General features: G+C 43.1%; 1 protein-coding gene across 1 annotated transcript in view; it reads left to right on the top strand.

Moving 5' to 3' along the window:
- inpp5f (inositol polyphosphate-5-phosphatase F) overlaps nt 1–22638 on the top strand; it is a 145239-nt gene that overhangs the window by 36408 nt on the left and 86193 nt on the right. The window contains exon 2 of the mRNA XM_055646835.1: nt 10906–10986. Coding sequence (XP_055502810.1) covers nt 10906–10986 — 81 coding nt within the window. The remainder of the gene's footprint in view (nt 1–10905; nt 10987–22638) is intronic.

The following is a 22638-nucleotide window of genomic DNA, read 5'->3' as shown; positions in this document are numbered from 1 at the left end:
AGAATTTGTCAAAATGCAGTTTAAAACAAAAACTACTTTCACTGAGAAACCTGCTTGTTGGTTGGTGTAAACACAATCGAGTTTACTGAAGTTTTAATAGATTGCACAGTCGTCCATGTAGTTAGTTACCCTAGGGAAAAATCTTTGCATGCTTCCCTATCTTAAAAGTCCCCATTTTGACTGCCTGTAAACTGGTGATCCATTTGGTGTACAGTTAGCCTATCTTCACAAAGCTCAAAACAACAAAAATATATTGAAGCAGATGTACTGTTCAAACCCTTCAAGGTTAAACTTGGATTAAGGGATAGTAAAGTCGACAGTATATCCTCCATTGTGGGTCGTTTGTTATTTGGCCAAAAGCTAGGCAAATGGTGACAAATTATTATGGTGAAAGTGAAATAAAATTACAATGTAGCTGGTTTAATACAAGTTCCCGCAACCCTAAAGAACATTTTTTTGTCGACTGCTGCTTGTAGTAATTTAGAGCTAATGGAAAATTGTTCAAGAATAAAATCAGTTGATGTGTGCCTTTAGCATTAAAGCTAAAGATTAACCAGTATCAATGTACTGCCGGTACAGTTGGATTTGTAGCTTAAATACTTGTGTTGACTTGCACTAATGCAAAAATAATTCAGGAATGCCTCAAACTGAATGTTCCAGTAAGTAGATTTATATTCTTATTATTACAACTAAAGCTGAAAATCTGTTCATTGCTTAACTTTAAAAGTCGTTATGGGGAGATTGCTTCAGGGCCTGTACTGATAACTAATTAAAGACGTGGTGAATCCAGACGCATTTCATCTGGTAACATTTCATTGATTTCGATCTTGCCATTCCAGGTAATATTTTTGGTTATTCCTAAATTTTTAATTTAGAGAAACAGCATGGAAACGGGCACTTTGGCCCTCAGAGTCCGCGCCGACCTGCGATCCCTACACACTAGTTCCATCCTACAGACAATGATGAACAATGTACAGAAGCCAATTAACCTAGAAATCTGCACGTGTTTGGAATGTGGGAAGAAAACGGAGCAGATACCTGTGCCAACGATTTGTGGATTGGATTTAGATACAATTCACTTCCATAGAATAACTAATTGGTAAGATACATGTGTGTGCTAAAAGAGAATGCGAGGGTTCCCTGAATTGTCTTTTAAAGTTATTTTCTGGCTATCGGTCTCCGTATTAAATGTGATTGGCTGTGTGCAGTTATTGCTTGGCAGTCAAGCTAGTCTGGATTCCCGTAAAAATAACATTCCCAGTTTAACAGCAAACATGTCCAGCCCTGGGTTTTGTGGCTGGTAATGTTTACTAGTATTCCACTCAAGTATTTTGGAGCAAGGCTGATGGATTGAAAAACAAATATTCCAGTTTTAATTGTTTGCCAGAGGGGAAACCAAAGAGTTTACAGACCCATGTCTTTAATGTTTGCAAGATAACTTGGAGCAAGTAAGAATGGAATGGTTCCACAGCACAGCGATGTGATGGATGTTTATGTAAATTATGTTGTGTCTTGGGTCTATTTGTTTGTAATGTATGGCTGCAGAAACGGCATTTTGTTTGGACCTCAAGGGGTCCAAATGACAATTAAATTGAATCTTGAATCTTGAATCTTTATAAATGTAGACCACTTGATATAATGCTGAACCTTGATGTATCACTGGTTAGTTCTCGGCTGCACTGTTCTATCTTGTGTTGGAAAGAACTGCAGATGCTGGTTCATTTGGAGATAAACACAAAATGCTGGAGTAACTCAGTGGAACAAGCAGCATCTAGAGAGAAGGAATGGGTGACGTTTCGGGTCAAGACCCCTCTTCAGACTGATTTCAGCAGAGTGGGCAGTACAGAGATAGAATGTAGTCGGAGACAGTAAGACTGGTAGGAGTACTGGGAAGGGGGAGGGGATGGAGAGAGGGAAAGCAAGGGCTACTTGAAGTTAAAGAAGTCAATGTTCATACCGCTGGGGTGCAAGCTACCCAAGCGAATTATGAGGTGCTGTTCCTCCAATTTGCGCTGGGCCTCACTCTGACAATGGAGGAGGCCCAGGACAGATAGGTAAGTATGGGAATGGGAAAGGAAGTTAAAGTGTTGTGCACCGGGGAATTAAGTAGGTTTAGGCGGACTGAGCGGAGGTGTTCAGCGAAACGATCGCCAAGCCTGCGCTTGGTCTCGCTGATAACACAGTTCACATCTGGAATAATGGAGACAGTAGATTAGGTTGGAGGAGTTGCAAGTGAACCTCTGCCTCACCTGAAAAGACTGTCGAGGTCCTTGAACGGAGTCGAGGGAGGAGGTAAAGGGACATGTGTTGCATCTCCTGCGGTTGCAGGGGAAAGTGCCTGGGGAGGGGGTGGTTTGGGTTGGAAGGGACGAGTTGACCAGGGAGTTGCGAAGGGAACGGTCTCTGCGGAAAGCGGAAATACTTTCAGCATGTCTCCAATTGGCAATTTCTACAGATGCACCAAAGAAAGCATTCCATCCGGATGGCAACTACTTTGCCCAAGACAATAAAGTTGTGAGCAGAGCCTACCCAGTCTAGCACAAACAGCCTCCTCCCACCACCACGTTCCTCATTGACTGCATCTTCATTTCACACTGCCTTGGCAAAGCAGCCAAGATTATCCAGGACCTCTCACAGCCTGGTCATTCTCTCTTCTCCCCATTCCCATCAGGCAGAAAATTTAAAAAAAAAACTTAAAAGCGCAAGTTACCATATTAAAGAACAGCTTCGTCCCTGCAGTTATCAAACTCGTGCTAGGGATGTGTACCTGATTTTCACTTGTTGCTGCCTTTGATCTTTTCTGCTGCACTTTCTCTGCAGCTGTAAGACTGCATTCAACCCTCTTTCTTTTCGATTCTACGCTATTAGATGCCTTCATGAATGGTATGATTTAGCTGGAAAGCTGGCAGTTTTACCTTGCATCTTGGTGCATGTGAGAATAACCCAATCAATACTAATGATGAGAGGTTGACGTTGGATGAAAACATCTTGTATCTGAGGCCAGAAAAGTTCTGCATTTCAAGCTAAAGATGATTAACTGAAGCAAATATATCTTGCAACCATGAAGCATCAGGTGCCAATACATTTGAACCATGTAAATCCTGATTCATCATGGGTTGGATTGCCAGTCCAAACATTCGGGTGTGTCGCTGGGCCACGAACCTGGATGTTAAGAACCTGCTGCGAAGCATTGCCCTTCAAATACTTTTTCTTGCAACAATGATTTGGAGTGAAGAGGCTGCCTGTGAAGGCGGGTGTTATATGGGTTGGAGTGTTAGAGCTATATCCTGGATGGCTTGGTGGATACAGTTCATTGCTGGGGGATTGACACCACCTGTCACTTCAGTTCCCTATTGCACTCCTGCAGTGATATTTGTCTGTGGCTTCTTGTGCTTTTGCATGAAGCTCCAGCACAAGTTCAAGGAACAACATCTCATCTTCTCATCTGGACAAGTTGCAACCTTCAGGTCTCTTTCTAATTCTTCAACTTTAACTTTTTATCTCTATCAGAACAGGCAATTTCTGTCCCCAAACCTTGTCATTTTTACTTGTTCTTTCTTTCCATTAATAGTCTGACTTGCTGGGCATGTCCCACTCCCTTGCTGTTCGCAGCACATCATACATAAGGTCATCTTTGAACTGGTACTTTAAGTCGCGATATCTCCATATAGTAACATGCCCTTTGTTTTACCCAACCCTTCCTCGTCTTCCCTGCTTTGCAAATTCATCAAATTTTTTTCCCCCCAGTTTTGAAGGATCTTGGACTTGAAACATTCACTTTTCCACAGATGCACATTCTCTTTATGACCGCGTGGGTTTCCTCCGTGTGCTCTGGTTTCCTCCCACATTCCAACAACGTGTTACTTTGTAGGTTAATTAACCTCTGTAAAATTGCCACTAGTGAGTGAGGAGTGGATGTTAAAGTGTGATAACATCGATCTAGTACGATCGATGGTCGATGTGGACATGGTGGGCCGAAGGGCCCGCTTCCATGCTGTATCCCTAAAACCAATTGGTTAATTTATTGAATGTTTTAGTTTATTATAAAGGTGGAAAATTATCATTAATTTGAAATTAGAGTTATTATCAAGAGTGAACTGAAATTGGTCACACAATGGATGCAGCTGCATAATATTTGCACCGTCACGTCTGTAGGACATGACGTGTTTGGAGCTTGGGGCCATGGTTTGTTGCAAGTAGTTTTTTGTTTTAAGCAACTTGGTTATTAACACTAATGCAAAACAACATCATTGCTCCTATAATTTTCTTTTGTCTGGACCTGTGGGTTTTTGCTAAAATTTGGAGTGGTGGACATTTGCTTCATTGAGTAGTACAGCCCTTCCAAACAAGAAGCCACGATCCCCACCCACGAGAGATAATGAGAGCATTGAATCTAACTGCACACTTTGACTCTATTTTGGTATTAATTTGTTTTTCTGTTAGGCAGTCATCAGTGCCCGATTAGAAATATAAAATTAGTCCAAACAAATTATATTATAAATGACACAGCTTCAGTTCTAATGTAGTTTTGGATCCCTGATTTCTAAATGACTCGTCTTCATATATCTTTTGCAGGCTTGCACAACCCCTGTCTGGGAATTATTTAAGTTTTATATGAAAAATCAGATTTGACATTTCATTCCAATAACATCAATTGTTCCTCATGGAGGTCTCTGTTCATCACTTGCTTTTAATGAAGTTTTCAGTTGCATGGAATTTCCCAATGACAAACGTAAAGAATGAATTCGGCAACAAGGTAGTGGTTTGTTTGGTGGATGTCTGTATTGTAACACTCCCAATGATTCAGCATCCAATTCGGAAATTATGAGCTTGCATCTGGCTTGCTCACTTATTTGGAATGTCAACTGGGAATCCAGACAGCAAGTAGGATGTGTGGATAGATCCGGGAGTCTGGAGCGCTGCAGCTTTGTGGGCTATTTGTATTGGGTATTAGGGAATTACATGAATTAATATATTCAATCAATTGCTAGTGCTTCATTGTCATATGTGCAAAACAGTGGAATTCTTTTTTTGAGTCGCTGGATTTGGCGCCTCTTCCAGAGTCCGGTCTGCTTGCTAGGTCTTATGGAGCAGCTCCCAATCCATGCATTTATTGTGTTACTGTGCAGCATACTGAATGGTGAAATGCTTTTGGTATTAAAGGAATGTCGTTCAATAGGTTTGATATGACCAAGTCCTAAGGGTATTGGAGTTTTTCCCTTGCAGCACAATTTGTCAGAAACACAAAAATAGATTATCCATAATTAATGTAATGCCACAATGGTGTGCAAATCATTCACTTTTCTTGAAATGTTTTCTGCAAGGATGAGAGAATAGGCTGATGAGTTTCTCCTTCTGGCTTTTACTAATTCTGTTCGGGCCATTAATCTCAGAGTGACATACATTTTAAATGATCTCTCCTAGGGATAAAGCCTTTAGTGATAAAGGTTAAAATCGAAGGTAGACAAAAGTGTTGGAGAAACTCAGCGGGTGAGGCAGCATCTATGGAGCGAAGGAAATAGGCAACGTTTCGGGCCGAAACCCTTCTTCAGATCAGTCTGAGGAAGGGTTTCGGCCCGAAACGCTGCCTATTTCCTTCGCTCCATAGATGCTGCCTCACCCACTGAGTTCATAAAGTTTAAAGTGTCCAGGCTTCAGTGGCTCTTCGATGACGATGTGGCTGTTTTGTCAATTCCAGAGGCGAAGTCGTAGATGCAGTTTATACAATGTTGGTGCACGTTTCTCATTTAAAATGGAAAAATACCACTCGAACATTCTGTTCATTTCCCCTTTTTACTCGTTCTTGTTTTCAGATGAAAGTTCTGAGCCACAGAGTTCCCCCATCCCTGGTGCCCTGGCATTCGCTAGGTGTTTTTTGTGCTAACAATACCATTTAATTTTTAACATAGATCCGTTACAAACCTTAAATTTCCCAGGTGTTTAATTCCAGAGCAGCCTTGCCAGTCCTGAGATGCTGAACAAGGGTTGAACACATTCAATTTGAGCATTTGGAGAAATAAGATGGGGGGAGGGGGTACATAAATGTCCTTTTCAAATAGGCACATGGGGACAACTCCATTTGTAGACAACAAGTAGTCAAGATCACTCCTTGTATGGCATGCCAGTGAAATATTTCTTGAACATGTGATTTCCTATGACATTGTTCATTGCTTTGAGTATTGTTAGATCCAATTGTTGATATCTTCCCTTTCTTTCTGTGTCACATGTCATATTTTATTCCACTGTACCTTTGCTTGTGCCTCCTCCCCACATTGATCCCTGTAATTTGCATTCGGTGCCCTTTGACCACTTGAGCACTTTACCGCTTGAGCAAAAAAGCACAAAATGCCGGAGTAACAGTGGGTCAGCCAGCATTTCTGGAGAATGTGTATAGTCAATGTTTTGGGTTGGGATCCTTCACTCTTCAGCAGTCTTCGGTGTAAACCAGCATCGGTAGTTTCTCCGTACACGTTTCACAACAGTTGGGTTGTGTTTGTAAAGGTGCCAAGATGCAGGGAAACAGAGGACAGGACCATGTCTTGCAATGAGCTTGTGTGCACAATGGATGAATGGCCTCCTGTTCTATGTGATTCTGATTCTATGTGCACTTATTGCATTCATGTGGGACGAGGCAAGGGTTTTTTGGAAATGTGATTGGGATGTTTGGCTCAAGTGAATGGATATTGCTCTGCCTGCCTCTTATCACTGAAAGGACTTTATTTGCACAACCATTGGTTAAGTATATTACTGGGTTGATGGTGCAAATACTTCATTTTGTTGCAATTAACCTTGTTTCCTTCCATGTTGAATTAGAAGAAACATTATTTTGTGAGCTTATAACAATTGGTTGGACATAATTTTTGAGTTTCAACCCTAAAATTAGCAAGCAACACACATCCTGTTTCATTCTTAGTTGGTTCTTTTTTTCTAGTGTATTGATCTTTATTGGTGCTGCTTCATGCTCATGAACAGAAGTTTTGCACCAGATATGTCTGCTGTTTTCCCCAGCTAGATTTTGCCCTCTGCCATAGTTGGTGGGGTTCACTGCCATGTCACTTCCATTTCCTTCATCTCTGCTTTTTTCATCTCACCCAGAACAAGGATAACATTCCCCCTTTGCTTTCTGTCCCACTAGCTTATGCATGCAACAAAATCATCCTTTGTAATTTGTGGTAATAAATCCTCTCCCAGCTTCTTCATCCCACAATTAGTCGGAAGAAGGGTGCCGACCTGAAATGTCACCTATCCAAGTTCTCCAGTGATGTTGCCTGATCAGTTGAGTTACTGCAGGACTTTATCCTTTTTTTGTAGACCAGGTTGCCATTTCCACATTCCATCCTTTGTCATTTGTCTTGTTGGTGGTGCCACCTGGCACGGATTCCCAAGCCCTCCCTTTCCAGCACTGCGAAGCACTGCCCCCTGTGGTCCACCCTTGAATCTCTTCTGTCCTCACTGCACGCTCCCCTTATCACTCCTCCCAGGGACCCAAACACACGTCCCAGGTGATGCAATGATGTATTTGTATTACCAACGTGGTGTACTGAATTCAATGCTTAGGGTATTACATCCTCCATGGGGAACCAATTGCAAATCGGGTAATCACTTTGTCCATTTATGCAGTAACCCAAGTATGCCATTTAGCTGCCACTTCAATTTTCCATACACTCATTCCTCTGACCTTCGAGACTGTTTCGACAAATATCCGAGTGGCATCTCCTGCGAATAGGACAGCCATTTGCTCTTGATTGCCAGTTTCAGAAAATCTGATTTTGTTCAGCATTGCATATATTTTTGAAGTCATATTAAATATTGTTAACATCATCCAGCCTTATCAGCTACACCTGTCATTCAATGCATTTCAATTATATATTTTTGTCACATGTACCCAGGTACAGTGAAATTATTTGTTTTTGCATACAATACACAAAGTTTGCAGGGAGCCGCCACATATCTGGCAGCAACTAAGCTACAAAGTACTCTTTACTGTCACGATGGTCCCTCCTTGTTCTCGGCCGCCCGACCGCCTCTCTGCAGCTTGTCCTCGGCCCGAACGCCTTGCACCCTCTTACAGTTCCCCAGTGAGCCGCTCCTCTCCTCCCCGTCCTCCAGCCTATGTGCTACGGGGGGGCCTCCCGCAGCCCACCTTTTACGTCCCACCGGCCCTTTGTCCAGTAGCTGCCGGTCTTGCTTTCTCCACCTTTATGTTCCTGGTTTTTGGGGACAAGCGGGCGATGAGCCTCGGGCCCACTCCAGTCCTGCCTGTTAGGGTTTGGCAGCCGCCCGCACGGCCACCAGGTGGGTTTCCAGTTCCACAGCAGCGGTCCTTTGCGAAGGCTTCAAGAACCTCTCCTTGCCATTCTCAGATTTGGCTTTAGGTTTATTATTGTCATGTGTACTGAGGTACAATAAAAGGCTTTCTTTTGTATGCTTTCCAAACAGATTGGATATATACCATAAGATAGACAAAAATGCTGGAGTAACTCAGCGGGACAGGCAGCATCTCTGGATAGAAGGAATGGGTGACGTTTCGGGTCGAGGCCCTGCTTCAGACTGAGCCGGGGAGGGGGAGACACAGAGACCAAGGTTAAGGAGTGAAAACAAGACATCAAAGGGGACAAAGATCAAGGAAAATGTAGAATGATTGCTAGCTAGGGGAAGGTGACAACGAAGCAGCCAAAGGTGGAAGTTAATCAGGAAGGTAGTCAGACGGGGCAGAGAACTAGGATGGGGGAGTGATGGGGAGAGGGAAAGCAAGGGCTACTTACAGAGGTCGATATTCATATTGCTGGGTTGTAAACTGCCCAAACTATATATATTCCATACTTGGATATAATCAAGTCAACCAAGAACAATTGATGTAGTAAAGATAAAGAGTGCAGAACATAGTTCTCAGCCTGGCAGCACATCAGTTCCAAACAGTGGTGTTCTGTTGTTCCATCTATCCTGGTCTCTTAATGACTGGCCTTCCCGTTTTGTTCTCTGTTCTCCTCTTCCCGTACAATCGCCCCTTTCTCTCCGACTGAAAAATCAACGTTTTTAACCCTATTATCATGAAGAGTCATTGCTCTGAATCATTTACTGTTGCTCTCTCTACAGACCCTAATGCAGAGAGAAATGTTCCAATTTTGAAATAATTGCGGACCAAACAATCAGTGCAGTGTGGAAGAATTAATATGGGGAGGTGTAACAAGGGGATGTACAATAAATGGGAATAAGGAAGGGTTTGCAGGAGTAGAATTATCTTGGAGAGCATATCTATAGATGCTTAGCAAGACTGGTCAATTATATGTTTAAACGGCACATGGAACACTTCTTTTACAGCTAGAAGAATAGGGAACTTGAATGAATGAATAGTTTATTTTGGTCATACATTAAAAAGAACCAAACTTTACAATCTGTGTGAATATGAACCAACACTGTATCCATTTCACACAACGTTCACATAATCAATGACCGAAAAAGGAATAGGCTGAAGCCGCAAAGCTTAATTTTGCCTATCCTATACAATCCATATACAATCCAACTTGTGCAAGAAGAGTATACTGAGCTAATTGGATCACTGCTTAAGTGATGTATACAATTGTAGCCGTTTGATGTAATTTGTACCAGATGAATGCTGAAGTGATCCACAAACATGTCAGGACTCTTGGGCATGAAGAAAGATTAGATAGGCTGGGGTGATTTTCATTGGATGGAAGAGTCTGATGGGTGTCAAATTGAGACTTAAACGAAGCAAACGTTAGATTTTCTATGCTGTGGAAACTGGGAGGCAGTAGGATGGGTATACCCTACTGATGAAGGATCTGAAGAAGGATCTCAACATAACATATATTCTCCAGAGATGCTGCTTTGACCTGAGTTTCTCCAGCACTTTGTATCCTTTAGTGGTATCAACCACCATCTGCAGTTCTTTGGTTCTACAGGAAGCTGAGGATAATTGAGAGATGAGGAAGAAAATTGTCTAACCATTAGGAATAGGGGTATGAAATATACTGTTGTGAAAGGATGGATTCTAATCACGTTTTTTTTTAACGTGTCAATGAAGAGCCAAGCCCTGAGGCTGCATATCAAATGTTAAGGGTGGGATTTGGTTGGGCAGCTCTTTCTAAACTGCCACGGTGTATTAGTATGATTAAATGGCAAGAGGCTGATTGTCTTTTGTTATCTTGTCCCCAGCAGAAAAATTCCATTTGTGGAATAGGCGGTGCAAAGGTGAATTGTTGTTACATGTTACATGTTACATTCTGCTCTTTGTCCTGTGGCACATAAACATTCTAAAGATTAAAGACCATTTTGTGGCTTGTTTATCAATGACTCCTTTTCAATTAGCTGAGGTGGAGCGTGCTGCTGTTTGAAGGGTAATGAATTACTTTTGCTGGCCAGTTTATCATCCTGTCCTTGGAGCTGATGGAAGGGCATGCAGCCAGCGTTCTCACTGACAGCCTGCCTCTCTTGACAGGATAACTTACACCAGGATTATTTTTTCACCACTGTTATCCTGAGGCAAGCTCGACTAAGACACGTACTTGTCTGTGAAAAATAACCTGCCTGTTTGATTTCTCTTTTAAATGCCTTTGTACGCTTCTTTGAATATTCTTCCCTCAAATGTGCTATAAATTTGGCTTGAATTGAGCAGAGATGATTTTTGTTTGTGCATTTATTCAAATCATTGCTTGAAAACACAGCACTTTTTCGACAGTTGATATTGTAATGATTTATTGTACTATAATACATCACTTGTTCTGACTTTCACTGAATACATTGAGCACATTTAATTTAGAATTATTTTTTTCAACCGCTAAGTCATTTGAGTTCTCATCAATTCCGCTGTGTTAATGTACCTATTTTATTGCTGTGTCCTGCTTTTATTTGCTTATAAACTAAAACAAATCTTTTTCTCAACAGCCACTGATTTGCTGCTGGCCTGGAACCCTATTTGCTTAGGTCTGGTGGAGGGAGTGATTGGGAAGATTCAGCTTCATACAGGTAAGGCTCGAGTGAAGACTGATGTTTGAGTGACAACAGTAATACTTTTGCTCAATGCTTACATCTTTTGAGGATCTTGCAAATATTATCTCACACATAACCAGTTTTGTAGAATCCGGCATTAGAAGATTTTTGTCAGAATACCGGGCTTGAGATACGGAATCTGCACTACATTTTCATTTAGTTTGATTTGCAGCTAGATTTTTAGAAATCTTGGAACCTATGACCAATAGCAACTGAAACAATTTATTCTGGATAGGATTAAGTGCATATCAATGCTGCAAGAACGACAACTCATCCATTCATCACTCATTTCAATCAGCAAGCGATGTGCTGCCATTTATTTTCAATTTGATCAGATTACTGGATAAGAATTTAAGAAATAAAAGCATGTGCAGGCCACTCTGTTAGCATCTGCCATGCATTATGATTATGGCTTGTCTTTTACCTTGGCACTATTTTCCTACATTAACCACTAATCTTTGATATCTTAAATCTATGTGTCTGTCTTGAATGTGTTCAGTGACTGAGACTTCAGTCCTCTGGGGTAGCAAATTCATTCCCACTGGGTAAAACACATTTCTTCTCATTTGTCCTAAAATGCTTGTTTCGTAATTATGAAGCTAAAATATATGAATAGGAGTAGGGCATCCAGCCCTTTTGCATCTGCTCCACCATCCAGTATGATTGTGGCTGATCCTCTAATTCCTACCACATTCTTACAGTCTTCTCATACTTGATCACTGTGAATGGAAGATCATCTGTTTCCTTAAGGTTATTCGGTGCCTTGATTCTGGAGCCCTCTGTACTTGAATTCCACAGTGCCATGTCTCAACTCTGGTCAAGAAGGCTCACCAGCGTCTCTTCTTCCTGAGGAGACTGAAGAAGGTCCATCTCTCCTCAGATTCTGGTGAACTTCTACTGCTGCACCATCGAGAGCATCCTTACCAACTGTATCACAGTATGGTATGGCAACTGCTCTGTCTCCGACCGGAAAGCACTGCAGAGGGTGGTGAAAATTGCCCAACGCATCACCGGTTCCTCGCTCCCCTCCATTAAGTCTGTCCAAAGCAAGCGTTGTCTGTGAAGGGCGCTCAGCATCGCCAAGGACTGCTCTCACCCCAACCATGGACTGTTTACCCTCCTACCATCCGGGAGGCGCTACAGGTCTCTCCGTTGCCGGACCAGCAGGTCCAGGAACAGCTTCTTCCCTGCAGCTGTCACACTACTCAACAATGTACCTCGGTGACTGCCAATCCCCACACCCCCCCCCCCCCGGACACTCCAGGGAGATGCTAACTGCATTTCGTTGTCTATGTACTGTACACTTACAATGACAATTAAAGTTGAATTTGAATCTGAATCTGAATGTCTGGAGCTCGATATTGACCTTGGATGCAGTCGGTGACTAAGCAACTTTCCTTTTGCGTTCGAAAGTTGTGCAAGTTTGTAGGTTAATTGGCTTCTGTAAATTGCCCCTGGTGTTAGCGGAGTGGTGGGGTAAATTGATGACAATACAAAAGGGAAACTGGATGAGTGGGTTGCAAGGTCTGTTTCCATGCTTTTATTCCAGGTTCCCCACCCTCTGAATAAATTTCTTGTCATGTCATGTATTCCAAGACTAGAAATGAGAAACTGCAGATGCTGGTTTACACAAAGTCACCAAGTGCTGGAGTACCTCAGTGGATTAGGCAACATCTCTGGAGAGCATACTTAAGCGATGTGATGTTTTGGGTCGAGACCCTTCAGCTTTCAGACTTGAGAAGAAAGGTTCCAATCTGAACTGATGCCTTTCCATGTTCTCCAGGTATGCTGTCTGACCCGTGGAATTATTCCATCACATGGTGTATTTTTTTATTCCAAGACTGATTTCCCCCCATTCTGGGCGTCTTAATTAAGAACACATCCTCTGTTTGTTTGAAAAGCGTCTGCCTATTGCAACCCCATCAAAATTTCATAAGTTTCAATGAGATGTTCTAAATTCCAGTGAACATGAACCTAGTTGACTTAATCTCACTTTGTTGGGCAGTTCTGCTGTTCAAATAACCCATTGGGTACACTCCTTTTGTGGCAAGGATATCCTTGGAAGAAGAAGACAAACTTCACACAATACTCCAAACTTCACACAATACTGCGGTATCACCAAGCCCGTATATAGTTGAACAAGACATCCATACTGGTGTGCGTGAATCCTCTTGCTATGCAGGCCAGCATACCATTTATCTTAAATGCTTGCTACACCAGATGTTTGCATGCATGGACATGAACAAGAATAGCGGCACCGCCTTGTAACACTGCCCAGACAAAATGTCTTCTACATTCCATACCAAAGTGGATAATTTAACATTTATTTACATTGTCCTGTATCTGCTATGACTTGGCTCTCAATTTGTCTAAATCGCCTTGAAGCCTCTTTGCATCCTCTTCCCAGTTCAAAATCCCACCCTGTTTAGTATAAGCAAATGTTGACATAATATTTTGTCTCATCCAAATCAGTGATAGATGTTACGTACAGCTGAGACCTGCATACTGATGCCTGTTTTATCCCAATAGTTTGCAACTGCCTTCCTGAAAGAGCTTATTGCTTGTTAATGTATTCTACTCTTTTTTACAATATGCTTTGAGGTAGAGCTGCAATCGATTTCTGCTTGTCTTGATGACAGGTTGCCTATAGAAACAAAACATTGGAAGCTATTCTCTCAGTTGCCCCCCCCCCCCATAGAACATTAGAAGCGCTGTTGTAGGATGCCCTTCAGACAATGGATGCCTTCAGTTCTTTAAATTGTACAATGTTTTAATAATTCATTCTCCTGTTGTGCTCATGTTAAACACAAGTGACTTCTGTGTATCCCTGATTCATTTTAATAGAAAATATTGATTTGCTTTCTGCCTTCAAATACGTCTTCAAATACTCTTTTGCCTCCACTATCTTGGCTAGAATTTGTCATCGTGACATTGTCGTTTTAATAGACTGCACTTGTTTCATAGATTCATAGGTTTAATATGCTATTAATCCGTTGCATTAATTTGTGTCTGGAAAAGGCTGCCTGGGGAGATGGTGGAAGCAGATGGAATAGCAACATTGAAGAGACACTTGGTTAGGCATGTGAGCAGGCAGGGAATGAAGGGATATCTGCTATGGAAGGCAGATGGGGATTCATCTAATTTACATTTGAAGTCAGCACAGGCATTGGCTGGAGGTTAATTTTGATTAGTAAGGGTGTCATTGATTAGTAAGGACATCTCTGCGCATCCCTCTGCAATTGGATCCTCGACTTCCTCATTTACAGACCACAGTCTGTCCGTATTGGTGGTAATGTGTCAGCCTCGATAACAATCAGCACGGAAGCACCTCAAGGCTGCGTGCTCAGCCCCCTGCTGTACTCACTCTATACTCATGACTGCGTAGCCGGTCATAGTGCGAACTCCATCAAGACATCCCTGATTCCTGGGATGTCAGGACTGTCTTATGAAGAAAGACTGGATAGACTTGGTTTATACTCTCTAGAATTTAGAAGATTGAGAGGGGATCTTATAGAAACTTACAAAATTCTTAAGGGGTTGGACAGGCTAGATGCAGGAAGATTGTTCCCGATGTTGGGGAAGTCCAGGACAAGGGGTCACAGCTTAAGGATAAGGGGGAAATCCTTTAAAACTGAGATGAGAAAAACTTTTTTCACACAGAGAGTGGTGAATCTCTGGAACTCTCTGCCACAGAGGGTAGTTGAGGCCAGTTCATTGGCTATATTTAAGAGGGAGTTAGATGTGGCCCTTGTGGCTAAGGGGATCAGGGGGTATGGAGAGAAGGCAGGTATGGGATACTGAGTTGGATGATCAGCCATGATCATATTGAATGGCGGTGCAGGCTCGAAGGGCCGAATGGCCTACTCCTGCACCTAATTTCTATGTTTCTAAGTTCACTGACGACACCACTCTTGTGGGACGTATAACTGATGGAGAGGAGTCAGAGTGTAGAAGTGAGATCGACCATTTGACTAAATCGTGCCAGAACAGTAACCTGGCTCTCAACACCAGTAAAACCAAGGAACTGATTGTGGACTTTGGAAGTGATAGGATGGGGACCCATAGTCCCGTTTATATCAACGGGTCGATGGTGGAGAGGGTCAAGTGCTTCAAATTCCTGGGCGTGCATATCTCTGAAGATCTCTCCTGGTCCGAGAACACTGATGCAATTATAAAGAAAGCACATCAGCTTATACTTCCTGAGAAGATTACGGAGAGTCGGTATGTCAAGGAGGACTCTCTCTAACTTCTACAGGTGCACAGTAGAGAGCATGCTGACCGGTTGCATCGTGGCTTGGTTCGGCAACTTGAGCGCCCAGGAGCGGAAAAGACTACAAAAGGTTGTAAACACTGCCCAGGTCATCATCGGCTCTGACCCCCCCGACCATCAAGAGGATCTATTGCAGTTGTTGCCTCAAAAAGGCTGCCAGCATCATCAAGGATCCACACAATCCTGGCCACTCACTCATCTCCCCGCTGCCTTCAGGTAGAAGGTACAGAAGCCTGAAATCTAACATCCAGGTTCAGGAATAGCTACTTCCCCACAGCCATCAGGCTATTAAACTCTTCAATGGTTTATGGTCACACTGATCTGTTCTGTATTTATTTAGGCCTACTATATTCCGTTGTGCTCAAGCAAAGCAAGAATTTCATTGTCCTAATAGGGACACATGACAATAAACTCTTGGGCCAAATGGCCTAATTCTGCTGCTAGAACTTATGAACTTCCATGTGTTGAGATTACATTTTCGACAGAACAAAATAAAATTCTTCATTTTAACCATCCTACCCGAGAGATAAACAGACTATCCATTTTACTATGCTCATCATGAATTTATAAACCTCCAAAGTCATCCCTCGGCCTCCTTGTTCTGGAGATGGCCCCGCCGATCTAGTCTTTCATAACACTAGCCTTGCAGTCCCAATACCATTCTTGTGATTTATTTATTTTTCTGCATGCTCACTGCCCTAATCATATCCTTCTTGCAATGCGGTGACCAGCACTGCACACATTATTCCAGGTGCAGTCTCACCCATATCCTCTGCACCTATAACATTTGCAGTTAGTGCCGCCAACCAACTCGAGCAACCAACAGCCTTCATCACCATGTCTACTTGTATTGCTACTTTCAGGAGCTATGTGCTTGTACATCTGAGACTCTGTTCTACAACACTTCCTGAGGCCCCTATCATTCACGTGGATCTCTTACTCTGATTTAACTTTTCAATGCACCAATTTGTACTTGTTTGTCAAGTCAAGTCAAGTTTATTTGTCACATACACATACTGAATTCCATCTGTTATTACTTTGCCCACTTTCCCAGTTGATCAAAATGCTGTTGTAACCTTGGACAAAATTCTGTGCTGTGCACCGCGCTACAAATTCTGATGTCAGCCACTAACTTAATAGTAATCCTGGATGAAGATTACGCCATAATACATTTATGTGCCAGATCTAATATTTTCTGGTCTAAATTGGTCTGTATTTCTGGCCGCCAAGTTAATACAAGGATTGTAATTTAGTAATTCCACCGACTACGCCTATTTGACATTTAATTTACTTTGGCTTTCATGATGAAAGGAATATCATGGGTGTTGCTTTGAATAATGTTTGGTAAAGAATATGCAAATTAATCTCAGCAAAATTAAATTGTTAACTTTCTTACAATGCCATGACATTTTATTTAAACAAATAAAAGTAATGCATGCTTTCAGACTGAAGGGATTAAAATCTCCAAGGGAATGGATTGTGGGATATAATTGGTATGAAAATCACCCACATTTTGTCCTTGGATTACTTGTAAAACTGGGAAGTAAGAGATGGCTGAAAGAAATCTTCTCATGGAAAGGATGAACTCGCTGATTTATTTTTTTTCCTGTGGTAAAGACTACTCCTGGGGTTTCGGGCAAAGGAAGGTGAAACGGGGGCTGCTGTCACTCCCTTCGGGGGAATACGACCTTTTTGTCGTATCCCCCTTCTTTGCCTCCGTCTCTATGCTGAGGCCTAGCGGAGCCGGCGACCTCAGGACTCTGGGGGCAGCTGACAGGACTCGTCCTGGGCTCGCTCCCGGCCCAGCCCGGGATGGAACGGTGCTCCCGTGAGAGCGGCATGGTGAGGGGCTGGAGTGGCCCAGCCCGAGGGAGGAATGGCACTCCCGCTGGAGTGGCCCAGCCCGAGGAAGGAACGGCACTCCTGCTGGAGTGGCCCAGCCCGAGGGAGGAACGGCACTCCCGCTGGAGTGGCCCAGCCCGAGGAAGGAACGGCACTCCCGCTGGAGTGGCCCAGCCCGAGGGAGGAACGGCACTCCCGCTGGAGTGGCCCAGCCCGAGGGAGGAACGGCACTCCCGTCGGAGTGGCCCAGCCCGAGGGAGGAACGGCACTCCCGTCGGAGTGGCCCAGCCCGAGGGAGGAACGGCACTCCCGCTGGAGTGGCCCAGCCCGAGGGAGGAACGGTACTCACGTGAGGGCGATCCGGTCAGGGGGCTGGGACGGTGCTCCGGTGGCTGGGACGACGTTCTGGCGGCGGTGTCCAGAGTCCTGGGTTCAGCCGCAGGCTGGCGGCTGCGTGTGCTGGACTGGAGGTGCGGCGGCTTCGACCACCCCGGGCCGCAGTGTTTGACCCGGCTCGCTCGCGGGGTTCGGTGAGCTGCGGGACTGTTTGTACCATCGCCCGGTGGGGAATTGCCTCAGCGCAGAGGGAGAAGAGGGAAGAGACTGTAGCCCTAAGATTTTTGCCTCCACCACAGTGAGGAGGTGTTTGGAGGACTCACTGTGGTGGATATTAAATTTGTGTTTATTGTTGTTTATTATTGTATCATTGTATGTATGACTGGAGGCACGAAATTTTGTTCAGACCGTAAGGTCTGAATGACAATAAAGGAAATTCAATTCAAGGTGGATTTTCTGAACAGCCATGGAGGCACACAGCTTGGAAACAGGCCTTATGAACCAACCTGCCTACACCGACCAATGTGCCGCATATACACTAGTTCCACCTGCTTGCTTTTGACCCATATCCCTCTAAACCTATCCTATCCGTGTACCTGTCTAAATGGTTCTTAAATGTTGTGATAGTACCTACCTCAACTACTTCCTGTGGCAACTTGTTCCATACACCCACCACCTCTTGTGTGTGTAAAAAAAAAAACTCCTCTGGTTCCCATTTAATCGTTCCCCCTTCACCTTAATCTTCTGTCCTATGGCTCTCAATTGCCCTACTTTGGGCGAAAGACTTTGTTTACCCGATCTATTTCTCTCATGATTTTGTACACATATAAAAATATCACCCCTCATCCTCCTGCGATTTGACCAGCTACACAATGCTAGAAGGAGGTCTAAAAGGGCTTGCACTGCTTCGTGGTCTGGATGGGATGCCTCCTTAGATTCTGTTCTTTGGATGTTGCATCATGGTTACTAAAGGTCAATGCGATCCAAATATTTAAAGTAGTGTGAAACTTTGCACTCTGTGGGTCAGGCAACATCTCCAGAGAACGGGGCTAGGTGACTTTTCATTTGGGTCCCTTCAGACTAATTGTGTTGGGGTGTGGAGGGTGGGAGAAAGAAAGTTGGTGGAGAGAGCTGTTTTCTGTTACGTCACATAGCATCTAAAGAACAGACAAATTTACCTTGCAGATTAAATGTCTGTGCTGTAATCTGAAGAAGGGTCTTGACCTGAAACGTCATCCATTCCATTGATCCAGATATGCTGCCTGACGCACTGAGTTACTCCAGCATTTTGTGTCGGTTTGCAGTTAAGCATTTGGATTTCATTTGTGAAAAGAAACTTGCAGTATTATTTATATACATTGGTTGATTTTATTTTTGAATATTGACAAGCGTAAAATTCTCTCGCATGGCAATGGTTAAAGATTCATATTCAGATTCAACTTTATTGTCAGTGTACAGTACAGAGACAAGTAACCGCAGTTAGCATCTCCCTGGAAGAGCGACATAGAATATGATTTCAATGAATAAAAAGCAAGTTACTTGCTTATTGTACGCAGTGCAACAGTGCAAAAACACCATGGAGCTGCTTACTGATATATTCCTGAACACCCAACTCAATGTAATTAGGTTTTCAGTATATTTCTTTTCCACCTACTCTGGGTGTAATGCTGTGTGATAGTGTCTCATTATAGTGACAACTCAATTTTAATAGAAGAGCTTGATTTGCTGTGTGCCCATTCTTATCGCATGTTGTAATTAAAGCCTTTTTAATTTATTGGTATTTAGTCTTCGTGTTGCCTTGTTTTATAATTACAACTTTTGCTCTCAGTTGGTAATTAATTCCACCCAAGTAGGAGAAGGGTGGAAACAGCAGGCTGTAGATGAAATTAACATTATTTTGTGCCTTTGCCATTTAGTCATTGGGAACCCTGTATGCACTGACACCAGTGGACTATAGTATTTGTTTCTGTAAGCTACTGAGATTAATTGTGGTTTTAGCACCAGCATAATTTTGGCCTGTTGTTTTCCTCCTGGCCGAAAGTGTTTCATTTATGGTGGTTAAGCTGTGAATTATTTTGGAGTTGACATTTGCTTTGTGCCAGGAGATTCACTAAATCCTGGAGTCCAGTTTCCAATTGAGCAGTTCATGTTTGTTTTATTATCATTTTTCTGATACTTGGAGTATCTACAAATGGAAATTGGAGCTTATGGCATCTTGATGGAGTCTGTCTGGCATTGTGTGAATTTTTTTAAGATGAAAGCCAATATATTTTTCTTTCCAGATGGAAGTGCCAAAATGTGTTAAATTTCTATGGGTGTGTTGGAGGTAGAAAAATGTACACAATTTGATGCAAATCAACTTGTGTATCGGAATTTACCAGGATCTGTTTCAATTTGCCTATCGCCACAACAGATAAACAGATGCTATCTTACTGGCTCTCCATTGCTCTGGACCATCTGGATATTAGAGACACATGTCAGGCTGCTGGTCATTGACTGCAACTCTGTGTTCAACAGTGTCACCCCCTACAAACTCATCACTAAACTCCCAATACCTGGGCCACTGTACCAACCTTTGCAATTGGATCCATGACTTCCTCATCAGCTGACCATGATTAGTGCAGATTATTAACATCATACTCACCACCACAGATGCATCTCAGGGCTGCGTTCCTCAGGCCCCTGCTCTACCCTCCTACACCAATGACTATGTGGCTAAGCATCACTCCAAATACATCCATAAATTTGCCGACTACACTGTAGTTGGCTAAATCACGGGTGGTGATGAATCTGCATAGAGGAGAGAGAGAGAGCACCTGACCAAGTGAGTCGGAGGTTGACGGGATCAGCAACTTCAAATTCCTGGACGGTAACATCTTGGGTGACCTGTCCTATGCCCAGTATATTGATATAATCACAAAGAAGGCACACCTGTGCCTCTACTTAGAAGTTTGAAGCCATTCAGCAGGTCGCCGAGTACTCAAACTTGTACAGGTGTACTGTAGAAAGTATCCTGACTGATTTCATCATGGTCCGATAATTCTCAAACATTAAACACACAAGGCAGCAATGTCTTGTTTGACACTCAATCTATCTTTGAGAAACTTTGTTGTGCGTAATTTAATTTGTGACTCTCTGCCTGTGATGGTCCTACAAGCAAGATTTTTCACTATACCTGCCCCTCACTTGTGCATGTCCAATAAACTAGTTAACTTGATTTGGAGGCAGTACTTGATGCCAGTTACATCTTTCCTTTCAAAGAGGACAACCAAGGAAAAATGCACACTGTTTAATTCCAAATGAAGGTTGTTAAAAAGCATATAGGGAAGGAACACGTCCTACATTATGGCATTTGGTGCAGATGGATATAGATACATGTAGATGATGGTTTGCTTCTTATAAATTTATATTTTTCTATATAGGTCAAGTCAAGTCAAGGTCAAGTTTATTTGTCACATACACATACGAGATGTGCAGTGAAATGAAAGTGGCAATGCTCGCGGACTTTTGTGCAAAAGACAAACAACAAAACAACCAAACAGATTATAAACACAATCATAACACACATATTCTTTTACATAATAAATAATGGAAGGAAAAACGTACTGTAGAGTTAGTCCCTGGTGAGATAGGCGTTTACAGTCCGAATTGCCTCTGGGAAGAAACTCCTTCTCAACCTCTCCGTTCTCACCGCATGGCAACGGAGGCGTTTGCCTGACCGTAGCAGCTGGAACAGTCTGTTGCAGGGGTGGAAGTGGTCTCTCATGATTTTGTTTGCTCTGGAGTTGCACCTCCTGTTGTATAGTTCCTGCAGGGGGGTGAGTGAAGTTCCCATAGTGCGTTCGGCTGAACGCACTCTTCTCTGCAGAGCCTTCTTGTCCTTGGCAGAGCAATTCCCAAACCAGATGGTAATGTTCCCGGACAAGATACTTTCCACCGCCGCTGCGTAGAAGCACTGGAGGATCCTCGGAGACACTCTGAATTTCCTCAATTGCCTGAGGTGGTAAAGGCGCTGCCTTGCCTTACTCACGAGTGCTGAGGCGTGTGATGACCATGTCATATCCTCAGAGATGTGGACTCCCAGATATTTAAAACAGTTCACCCTATCCACAGGATCCCCATTTATCCTCAATGGAGTGTACGTCCTCGGGTGATGTGCCCTCCTAAAGTCCATGATCAGCTCCTTCGTAGGGTCTCTCCTCCAGTGCTCAGAGAAAATAATCCAAGTGTCCAAACTATCCTTGTTGCTAATATTTCTTCTAAAACCACACAGTATTATGGTAAACATTTTCGGCACCCTCCCCAAACCTTCACATCCTTCCTATAATTAGGTGACAGAACGTCACACTGCTCCAAATGCAGCCTAACCTAAGTTCCATGAAGCTGCAGCATGACTTCCTGATACTCAATGCCCTGACCAATGAAAACAAGCATAACATGTTGTCACTTCATCTATTTGTGTTGCCACTTTCAGGGAAATACAGAGGGTCGTGTCCTCCAAATCTCCTAAGTATGTAGGGAAATTGGCTTGGTAAATGTAGAAATTGTTCCCAGTGCGTGGAGGATAGTGTTAATATGCGGGGATCGCTGGTTGAATCGGACCCGGTGGGCCAAAGTGCCTGTTTCCAAGCTGTATCTCTAAACTAAACTAAAATGCCTCTGTACATCAATGATGTTAAGGGTTCTGCCAACAACTGTATACTTTCCACTTCCTCTCGACCTCCTAAAGTGCAACACCTCTCACTTGCTCTATATTTTCATCCAAGTCATTTAGAAATATTACAAACAAGAGGTCCCAGTGCTGATCCTTGCGGAACGCCACTGGTCACACACCCCCAGCTAGAATGACACCATTCCTCCCCTGTCTTCTTTCGCTAACTATGATATCTTGCACTAAATGTTGTACCCTGTATCCTTTATCTATATCCGTGGACAGCTTGATCATAATCATGTACAGTCTGTACAATCAGACTGGATAGTATACAACTAAAAGCTTTTCCTTGTACTCTGTACACGTGACAATAATAAACAAAACTAAACCATGGGTAGACAAAAATGCTGAAGAAACTGAGAGGGTGAGGTAGCATCTATGGCACGCAGGAACTAAGCAATGTTTCAGGTCGAGACCTTTTAGTCTGAAGGAGGGTCTCGACCTGAAACTTTGCCTATTCCCTTCGCTC

This window comes from Leucoraja erinacea, chromosome 15 (assembly GCF_028641065.1).
Source record: "Leucoraja erinacea ecotype New England chromosome 15, Leri_hhj_1, whole genome shotgun sequence".
NCBI lineage: Eukaryota > Metazoa > Chordata > Chondrichthyes > Rajiformes > Rajidae > Leucoraja > Leucoraja erinaceus.
Note: the sequence above shows the minus strand (reverse complement) of the source record. Positions and strands in the feature narration are given on the sequence as shown.